General features: G+C 37.2%; 1 protein-coding gene across 1 annotated transcript in view; it reads left to right on the top strand.

The window, feature by feature from the left end:
• The first annotated feature begins 2,014 nt into the window (after nt 1–2,014).
• Nucleotides 2,015–11,397, top strand: part of LOC141580551 (phospholipid-transporting ATPase ABCA3-like) — a 31,175-nt gene continuing 21,792 nt past the window's right edge. The window contains exons 1-2 of the mRNA XM_074381952.1: nt 2,015–3,851; nt 10,615–10,788. Of these exons, the coding sequence (XP_074238053.1) occupies nt 3,827–3,851; nt 10,615–10,788 (199 nt within the window). The 5' untranslated portion in view covers nt 2,015–3,826. The remainder of the gene's footprint in view (nt 3,852–10,614; nt 10,789–11,397) is intronic.

Raw genomic sequence — 11,397 nt, 5'->3', positions numbered from 1 at the left:
AAAAGAAATGAACAAAGCCTCCAAGAAATATGGGATTCTGTGAAAAGACCTAATCTACGTTTGATAGGTGTACCTGAATGTGACGGAGAGAATGAATCCAAGCTGAAAAACACTGTTCAAGATATAATCCAGGAAAACTTCCCCAACCTAGCAAGGCAGGCCAACATTCAAGTCCAGGAAATAGAACACCACAAAGATATTCCTCAAGAAGAGCAATTCCAAGGCACATAATCATCAGATTGACCGGGGTTGAAATGAAGGAAAAATGCTAAGGGCAGCCGGAGAGAAAGGTCGGGTTACCCGCAAAGAGAAGCCCATCGGACTCAAAGCTGATCTCTCAGCAGAAACCCTACAAGCCAGAAGAGAGTGGGGCCAGTACTCAACATCCTTAAAGAAAAGAACTTTCAACCTAGAATTTCATATCCAGCCAAACTAAGCTTTATAAGTGAAGGAGAAATAAAATTCTTTATGAACAAGCAATTACTCAGAGATTTCATCACCATCAAGCCTGCTTTACAAGAGCTCCTAAAAGAAGCACTAAACACAGAAAGGAACAACCAGTACCAGCCACTCCAAAAACATACCAAATAGTAAAGAGCATCGACACAATGAAGAAACTGCCTCAACTAATGGGAAACACAACCAGCTAGCATCAAAATGACAGGATTGAATTCACACATAACAATTTTAACCTTAAATGTAAATGGGCTAAATACCCCAATCAAAAAGACTGGCAAATTGGATAAAAAGTCAAAACCTATCGATGTGCTATATCCAAGAAACCCATCTCACATGCAAGGATGCACATAGGCTCAAAATAAAGGGATGGAGGAAGATTTACCAAGCAAATGGAGAGCAAGAAAAAGCAGGACTTGCAGTCCCAGTCTCTGATAAAACAGTCTTTAAACCAACAAAGATCAAAAGAAATGAAGGGCATTATGTAATGGTAAAAGGATCAGTGCAACAAGAGGAGCTAACGATCCTAAATATATACATGCCCAAAACAGGAGCACCCAGATACATAAGGCAAGTTCTTAATGACCTACAAAGAGACCTAGACTCCCATACAATAATAGTGGGAGACTTTAACATTCCACTGTCAATATTAGACGAATCAACGAGACAGAAAAATAACAAGGATATCCAGGACTTGAACTCAGGCCTGGACCAAGCAAACCAATTGACATTTACAGAACTCTCCACCCCAAATCCGCAGAATATTCATTCTTCTGAGCACCACATCACACCTACTCTAAAACTGACCACATAATTGGAAGTAAATCACTCCTCAGCAAATGCAAAAAAATGGAAATCATAACAAACAATCTCTCAGACCACAGTGCAATCAAGTTAGAACTCAGAATTCAGAAACTAACTCAGAACCACCCAACTACATCGAAACTGAACACTTGGCTCTTGAATGTTGACTGGATAAAACAATAAAATGAAGGCAGAAATAAAGATGTTCTTTGAAACCAACGAGAACGAACACACAACGTACCAGAATCTCTGGGGCACATTTAAAAGAGTGTCTAGAGGAAAAATTTACAGCAATAAATGCCCACATGAGAAGCAGGGAAAGATCTAAAATCAACGCCCTATTGTCAAAATTGAAAGAGCTATAGGAGCAAGACTTTTTTAAAAACTCAAAAGCTAGCAGAAGACAAGAAATAATATCAGAGCAGAACTGAAAGAGAGACATCACACACTGAGGTCTGTGAGGGGGGACTAGGAGAGGGACAGTGGGGGTAGGGAGTTAGGGAGGGATAATATGGGGAGAAATGCCAGATATAGGTGATGGGGATGGAGGCAGCAAACCACGTTGCCATATACGTACCTATGCGGCAATCCTGCATGTTCTTTACATGTACCCTAGAACCTAAAATGCAATGAAATATATATAATAAATAGAGGGGGTATTGCCATCTTAATATTAAGTCTTCTGATTCATGTAAGTGATGCATCTTTCCTTTTATTATGCTTTAATTTCTTTCAGTAGTGTTTTATAGTTTTCTGTGTATATATACTTTATCATTTATGTGTAAATATACTTTTGTCATTTTAATAAAATTTATTAAGTCTGGTTCTAGCATTGATGCCTAGAAAACTTAAAAGAGACACTTTATCTCTATTTTTGTCCCCTCTAAGTAATAAAGTGGTCCTGCATTCATTTTTTAAAACTCTGAAAAACATACACATTTCCAAAGATTCCCACATTTATTTATTCATTTATTCAGCAAACATTTATTAACCACCTTCTGTGTGCCAGGCAGATACAGATACTTGCCCTCATACAGCCGAAAGCCATAGAATTTAATATTGATATATCAATAAAATTTGGCAAAAATATTTAAAATAGCCTCTTAACACTTATATCACTTATTTGAGTCTTCTTATAGGACTTATACATTATATTCAAGTTTTTTGTTAAAACTTGAAACACCACACATGTCTATAAACAACTACCTCTAAAGAAAATGTATGGTTCATGATGATGATTGCTAAAACTGTGAGTTTTTTCTTCCTTAATTTTATCTTATTTTTAATGTTTGTTTCTAACCATTGTGAGTGAATTAAAATATATTTAAATTTTTTAATACTTTCTAGGAGAGGACATAGAAAGGAGATATTCATGCCGGGCGCGGTGGCTCAAGCCTGTAATCCCAGCACTTTGGGAGGCCGAGGCGGGTGGATCACGAGGTCAAGAGATCAAGACCATCCTGGTCAACATGGTGAAACCCCGTCTCTACTAAAAATACAAAAAATTAGCTGGGCATGGTGGGGCGTGCCTGTAATCCCAGCTACTCGGGAGGCTGAGGCAGGAGAATTGCCAGAACCCAGGAGGCAGAGGTTGCGGTGAGCTGAGATCACGCCATTGCACTCCAGCCTGGGTAACAAGAGCGAAACTCCATCTCAAAAAAAAAAAAAAAAAAAAAAAAAAAAAAAAAAAAAAAGGAGATATTCATGTAAGTGGTGTAAAGCTTGATTTAAGTGTTTATCATGTCTTAACAATATCAGGTGAATTATTGGGGAATTGTCTCTGGGCTTTTAAGCACAGGACTGCCACTCATTAGCTGACTAATTTTGATGAAGCTACTTAACTTTCTGAGCCTTGATTCTTATCCTTTATAAATTGGAGATGATATTTATTATTTAACCCATTTTGATTGTAGACGTTAAACTAGATAATACTTGTGAATGTATTTTGAAAACTATGTATGGATGTGTTGTTTTACATGATACGTGATTTCTGTCAACTCTCCCACAGGAGTACCAACTCATGATAGGAGTCAGTAATTGGATGCTCTGGGCGGCCTATTTCTTCACATTCCTCTCTTTGTATTCTATTATCATCATTTTCATGTGCATAATTTTCTTTGTCAAGGCAAGTGTCTATTTGACTGCAGCATGTTGTGGATCAACTTTGAGATAGAAAACAGAAACATGGTGTGGGGCCAAATGGGTCTCAGGTTTTTAGGGAATGAAACCGTGGCTTTTGTTGACTCCATGGTGGAAACTCAGAGACTGCTTAGTCTCTCAGGAAACGAAACTTTAGACCTAGAGGGATGGGCCATCTGTAAGAAATAAATTGTTAACTCTCCATCTCACTGAGCAGAGTCATCAATTTCACTAAGACTATTAAAATACTTATGGATATTTCATTTTTCCTCTTTGGTTTTGCTGCAATGCCACTTCGAACATGACTGACCTGGTTTCCTAATTGTTTTGCTAGGTTGAACCCGCACCAATCATCCAAAGCAGTGACCCAACCCTTATCTTTATCTTTTTGCTATTTTATGCCATTGCCACAATATGCTTCAGCTTTATGGTTAGCACTTTCTTCAGTAAAGGTGAGTCTGAGATTCCAATGGTGAAATATTCTCAGTAAGTATACTTTAACTGCCAACTCATCTACAGCCTCTGTTCACTCTAACTGAGAAGACAAATATCATATACATGTGAAATTATTTGGAAGGGAATGAAGAGAGCAATGACAATTAACATAGCACAGGATACATGTGAAAAAAGACAAAAGCCAAAGAAAGAGCCTGTCTGGGTGTTCTTTCTAATCTTTAGCTGCTGCTTCATCTATGGAATTCGTCCAACCCTTCCAACAGCAAGGCTTGAGATGGAGATGGCTCCTTTATGTTCTATTGGTGGGACGAATGTCTGCTAGTATCTGATGATGAGAGTGGTATATGTGAAGAGAAAAAAATGGCAGTACTACTTCAATGAAAGAAAGGGTCCTTGCACTTAATTAATAGATCCTCATTGTGTGTTTTCTGTGTATTTATGTTTTTTGTTTGTTTATTTGTTTTGAGACAGAGTCTCACTCTATGACCCAGGCTGGAGTGGCACAATCTTGGCCCACTGCAGTCTCCACCTCCCAGGTTCAAGCAATTCTCCTGCCTCATCCACCTGGGTAGCTGAAACTAAACGCACCTGCCATCATGCCCCACTAATTTTGTATTTTTAGTAGAGATGGGTTTTCACCATGTTGGCTAGGTTGGTCTTGAACTCCAGCCTTCAGGTGATCTGCCTGCCTTGGCTTCCAAAAATGCTGGAATGTCCAGCCTATGTGTCTAAAATATACTGTATGTCCCCCAGAGCCAATATTGACCTCGAGGACATGACTATTATATGCATTAAAAAGTAGCTTATGAAAAACATTAGTCAGGGTCACATGATTTGCAGAGTACAAGCTGGGGACCCAGGAAAACCAGTGGTATAATTCCAGTCGGACTCTGAAGGCCTGAGAACCAGGGGAGGTGATGATGTAAACCTCAGTTCAAAGGCTGGAACAGACTGATGTCCCAGTCAAGCAGGCAGCAAGGAAGAAAAGAGAGAATTCCCCCTTCCTCCACCCTTTTGTTCTTTTCAGACCCTCAACAGATTGGATGATGCCTGCCCACATTGGGGAGGACCATCTGCTTTACTCAGTCCACTTATTGAAATGCTTATCTCATTTGGGAACCTCCTCACAGACACACCCAGAAATAATGTTTAATCTGTATACCCCATGGAGAGTCAAGTTGACACATAAAATTAACCATCATAAGGGGACATACAGATAACAATGAAAATTAATGAAACATAGTATACACATTTTTTAAAAAAGGAAATGGATAAAGATATTCCAGGTTGAGATAGGCCTGGAAATGCCTCCAGTAGAGGTAGGTTTCAAAACATTTGTGTTGGAAGATGGGAATGAATAGGAAGTCAAGTCAGTGAATGCAAGTATACATTCATTCATTCATTTTTTTTTTTTTTTTTTGGGGTATCTGTGACCAGGCATGGTGGCTCACACCTGTAATCTCAGCACTTTGGGAGGCCAAGGTGGGAGGATCACTTGAGGTCAGGGCTTTGAGACCAACCTGGCCAAAATGGTAAAACTCTGTCTCTATTGAAAACACAGAAATTGCTGTGTGTGGTGGTGGGCACCTGTAATCCAAGTTTGGAGGCTGAGCCAGGAGAATCTCCTGAACCTGGGAGGTGGAGGTTAAAGTGAGCTGAGATCGCGCCACTGCACTCTAGCCTGGGCAACAGAATGAGACTCCATTCCCCCACCCCCCAAAAAAGAGAAATGTGGATATTTGATCTTGTACAGTGTTTAATACACAAAGACCAAGAAAAATCATTTCCTTTCCCATTGAGGGCTCACATGCAAAGTGGTTTTATGAATTTACAGCCTCACTGGAAGAAGATGAGAATTCTTCATGCTGCATATTCTTGCCAATAATTAGAATTGCCAAGCTTTAAATCGTGCCAAATTAGGAATGTGAAATGTTATAGCATAGCAATTTAAATCTGCATTTCCCAATTGCCAATGAAGTTGAGTGTGTGTTGAGTCATGTGTGTTTCCTCTTCTATAACTCTGTTAATGCATTCTGGTTTTTTATAGTTATTAAAAATTTCTCACAGTATTTTTACTTAAAGTCTATTTTGTCTGATCTTTGTATGCCCACCCTGATTTCTTTTTGTTATTTTCATGAAGTATCTTTTTCCATCCTTTCACTTTCAACCAGTTTGTATATTTGAATCATTTTTTAAAATCCACACTGTCACAGGAAGGGGAACATCACACACCGGGGCCTGTCTGGGGGTTGGGGGACTAGGGGAGGGATAGCAGGGGGTGAGGGGATTGGGGAGTGATACCATTGGGAGAACTACCTAATGTAGATGATGGGGTGATGAATGCAGCAAACCAGCATGGCAGGTGTATACCTATGTAACAAACTGGCATGTTCTACACATGTACCCCAGAACTTAAAGTATAATAAATGAATTTTTTAAAAAATCCATTCTGCCACCTTTGCCTTTTAGTGAAGATGATAATACAGAACTGATATCTGCCATTTTGGTATTTGTTTTATATATGTCACATCTTTTTTTCCTCTCATATCTTCCATTTTGAGTTCCAGCTAATTTCCTTTTCTGTATATATTCTAATTGTTCTCTGAGGGGGTGATTTGGATATTACAATTAGTATCTTAAATAGTTTAATTTGGATTAATAACAATTTAGCTTCAATACTGTACAAAAACTCTTCTGTCAAGCTTCAGCTTGACAGACATGTTAGTATTTTCACAAATTACATCTTTCTATTGTGTGCCTATTAACATGTTTATAATTATTTTATGCATTTATCTTTTAAATCATATAGAAGGAAAAAGAAACCAGTATCATAATGCTGGCTTTTATATTTGTCTTGATAGCTACCTTAACTGGAGCACATTATTTTTTCATATGACTTCAAGTTATCATCTATTGTCTTTTTGTTCAGCTGGAAGAACTACAATGTAGGGCAGGCCTATTAACAACAAATTTTCTTAGCTTTTGCTAATCTGGGAATTTCCTAATACTGCTTAATTTTTTTTTTTTTTTTTTTTTTGAGACAGAGTCTCACTCTGTTGCCCAGGCTGGAGTACAGTGACACGATCCTGGCTCACTGCAACCTCCGCCTTCAGGTTCAAGCCATGCTCATGCATTAGCCTCCCAAGTAGCTGGGATTACAAGCTTGTGCCACCGTGTCTAGCTAATTTTTGTGTTTTTTAGGTAGAGATGGGGTTTCACCATGTTGCCCAGGCTGGTCTCTACTTCTTGGCCCCAAGCGATCTGTCCATCTCAGCCTCTCAAAGTGCTGGGGCCACAGGTGTGAGCCACCACTCTTGGCCCTTCCTAATTTTTTCAAAAGATGTTTTTAGAGCAGTTTTAGATTAAAGACAAATTTCAGATGAAGGTACAGAGCTTTCCTGTAAACGCTCTGCTCCCCACACGCATGGCCTCCCCAATTATCAGCATCCCACGTCAGAGCAGTACATTTGTTGCAATTGATAAACCTATGTTAACACATCATAATCACCAAACCCCTGGCAAACTTATCTTTTTACTATATTATTTCTGTTTTTTTTTTTCTTAGCATGCCTGAAGACTTATTACTATTTTCAAACAGGTAGCTTTTGATTTCATTAATTTTCTCTACTGATCTGTTTTTAATATCATTAATTTCTACTCTAATGCCATGATTTCTTTTCCTCTGCTTGGTTTGGATTTAATTTGTTCTTCCTTTTCTAGTTTCCTAAGGTAGAAACTTAGATTATTGGTGTTAGATCTTTTTTCTTTTTTAATATCTGCATTAAATGCATACATTTCTCATGAGAGTTCTTCTTTAACCCAAGCATAATTTAGAAACATATCATTTAATCTCCATGTGTTTTGATATTTCCCAGTATCTTTCAGTTATTTTTTTTTCTATTTTAATGTCATGTGGTTTGAGAGCAGACATCATATAGTTTTTGTCCCTTTACATTTGTTGAGATGCGTTTTATGACCCAGAATATTGTCTGTTCTAGTGAATGTTCCATGTGAGCTTGACAATAATTTGTATTCTGTTGTTGTTAAATGAAGTAGCCTATAAATGTTTATTATAGCCTATTGATTGATGGTATTGTTGAGTCCAACTGTGTCCTTACTGATTTTCTGCCTGCTGGATCTGTCCATTTCTGATAGAGGGTTATGAAAGTCTCCAACTATGATAGTGGATTCAACTTTTTCTCCTTAGAATGCTATTCATTTTTCACTCATGCATTTTGATGGTCTCCTCTTAAGTGCATACTCTTTAAGGATTGTTGTGTGTTCTTGGAGATTCGACCCATTTATTGTTATGTAATGCCCTTCATCCCTGATAACTTGACTAGCTTTGAAGTGTACTGAGTCTGTAATGTATATGGCTATTCCTGCTTTCTTTTGATTAGTGTTAGCATGGTATGTTTTTTCCACCCATCTGCTTTTAATCTACATGTGTTTTTATAGCTAATGTGGATTTATTGTAGACATTATATCATCGGGTCTTATTTTTTTCTAATCCCCTCTGAGAATCTATTTTAATTGGTGCACATAGACCTTTGACATTCAAAGTGATTATTAATATAGTTATATTAATATCTACCATATTTATTCGGTAGTGTTCTATTTGTTGCCCCTGTTCTTTGTTTCTATTTTTGTCTTCCACTTTTTCTCTTCCTTTTGTGGTTTTCATTGAGCATTTTATATGGTTCCATTTTCTCTCCTTCTTAGCATATCAGTTGTACTTCTTTTTTTTCTTTTCCCTTTTTTCTTTTTCTTTTTTTTTTTTTTTAACTTTTTTTAGTTGTTGCCCTAGAGTTTGGAAGATACATTTACAATTAATGCAAAACTACTTTAAAGTAACACTATACTACCTCACTTTCACTAGTAATATGAGTACCTTGTAATAACAAAATAATTCTAATTTCTTCCTCCCATCCTATCTTTGTTGTCATGCATTTCATTTATATATAAACCTACATAAATATATATATACCTAAGATATATGTATACATAAGAGTACATAGTCGAATTCATTGTCACTATTATTTTTGTGAATGAACTCTTAGTTGTTCAGTTAAGAACAAGAAATGCACATCATGGTGACAATAATACTATATTGTATATTTCAATTTTTTTAAACTTTTATTAAGTTCGGAGGCACGAGCACAGGTTTCTTACTTAGGTAAACTTGTGTCATGGGGGCTTGTTGTACAGATTATTTTGTTACCCATGTATTAAGCCTAGTACCCATTAGTTATTTTTTTCTGATCCTCTTCCAACTCTCCACACTCCAAAAGGCCCCCATATGTGTTGTTCCCCTCTGTATATCCATGTGTTCTTATCATTTAGCTCCCACTTATCAGTAAGAACATGCAGTATTTGGTTTTCCATTACTGTAATAGTTTGCTAAGGATAATGGCCTTCAGCTTTATACACGTCCCTGCAAAGGACATGTCTCATTCTTTTTTATGGCTACATATACTGCATGGTTTGTAAGTACCACATTTTGTTTATCCAGAGTAAATCTTAAATATCCTCCCTCCACCCCATCCCCCACACAGATATGAGGTGATGGATATGTCAATCAGCTTGATTATGGTAATCATTTTACAATATATACATATATCAAATCATCACATCATACGCTTGAAATAGAGACAATTCTTATTTTTCAGTGAAGTTGGGAGAAAAAAGTTTTTATGTTACCTTCACTTACTAAGTCTTTGATGCTCTAAGCCCCCACCTGACGGCCACCACGACCATAATGGTGACATGCATGCAGCGGGGCCCCAGCCAGGGGTATGGAGTCCACTTTTCTTTCCTTTAAAGAATTTCTTTTACTATTTCTTGCAAGGCAGGTGAGCTGGCAACACATTCCCTCAATTTTTGTTAGTCTAGGAAAGTCTATTTCTCTTTTACATTCGAAGGATAATTTCACAGGGTGCAGAATTTTAGTGTGAAAGTTTTTTTCTTCAACCTAAAATTTTCTTCAACTTAAAATATTTAAGTCTTCAGGCTTTGTTTCTGAAAAGAAGTTGGATGTCATTGTAATTTTTTTTTTTTCTCTATAGGTAAAGTATTTTCTTTCTCTGTCTTTTTTCAGGATTTTTTTTTTCTTTATCTTTGATTTTCTGTAATTTGAAAATGATTTGCCTAGTTGACGTTTTCTGGCATTTGTCCTGCTTGGTGTTCTCTGAGTTTTCTGGATCTGTGGTGTGGTATCTGACATTAATTTGGGGGAAATTTGCAGTCATTGTTGAGTCAAATATTTCTTCCATTTCTTTCTTTATTCTACTTCTTATGTTCTCATTATGCATTTCTTATAGCTTTCATAGTTGTCACATGGTTCTTGGATATTCTTTTCTGTTCTTTTTTTTCAGTCTTTGTTTTCTTTGCTTGACAGTTCTTGATATTTATATCTATATATCCCCAAGCTCAGAGATTCTTCCCTTAGCCATGTCCAGTCTATGCATAAGCCCATCAAAGGCATTCTTCATTTTGGTTACACTGCCTTTGATCTTTAGCATTTCTTTTTCATTCATTATTAGGATATTTATCTTCATGCTTATATTGCCCACTAACTTCGTATGCCGTTTACTTTTTCTGTTAGAGCCCTGTGCTGCGGGAAGCAATGGTGAATAAAACAGACAAGTTTCTATTTCTCACAGCACTTATTTTAGTGCACTCATAATCAACAAAAATATTTGTGTTTTAGATTCTTGAAGATTGCTTAAGTTGACCTTATAATTTTCTTCTTAATTGCAGTGAATATTGCAGTTGCTTTGGGAGGTTTGCTTTTTTTCGCCATCTACTTTCCAGCTGCTGGCCTCAGTGTCTACTATGGACAGATGACATTTATCCAGAAGCTGGCAGGCTGTCTCAGCTCAAACTTTGCGATGGCATTGGGAGTTAAATTTCTAGCTGATGCGGAAACATGGAGTGAGTATTTGCCTTGCAATTTTTACAGTGTTTCTAGTAGATATATCTTTGGCATCTTATTGGATATTTACAATTCTAATATTGATTTAGGTTGCTAAACTGCCCTTTAAAAAAATTGCACTTGTTTATACCGCCACCTATAGGCATGAGTGCTTCTGCATTCCGTATTGTATTTCCAAAATTTCCTGGCAGCATCTTCCCACTCCTTTTGGAGTTAGCACCTGCTGTCCAATGATAGGGTGGATAGTGACATGGTCTGCTTTTAGTAACCTCCTTCCTTTTTCTATTAGCACAGTATCTATGCAAGAATTCTTCTAGTCCTCTGTCTTTTGGTCAGCATTCATCCCTACTTTTCAATGATTATGTTTTTCTAAAATTTTATATTTCAGTGAACATTTGGCATGAGGAGGGGTGGAGAGAGAGGAGCCACCATCTGAACAACCGATAGGCCTGGTTATTTTTGTTAAACCCTACTTTTCTGGCTTTTTGTTATATATGTATGTAACTTTTTTTTTTTTTTTTTTTTTGCCTATATTAGGAATGTTTTATTTGATGCTTTCTTGTATTGCCTTATGGCCTGGTATATAGAAGCTGTTTTTTCAGTTAGCT

This window comes from Saimiri boliviensis, chromosome 12, assembly GCF_048565385.1.
Source record: "Saimiri boliviensis isolate mSaiBol1 chromosome 12, mSaiBol1.pri, whole genome shotgun sequence".
Lineage (NCBI taxonomy): Eukaryota > Metazoa > Chordata > Mammalia > Primates > Cebidae > Saimiri > Saimiri boliviensis.
The sequence above is the reverse complement of the archived record's forward strand: the minus strand, read 5'-3'. Positions and strand labels throughout refer to the sequence as shown.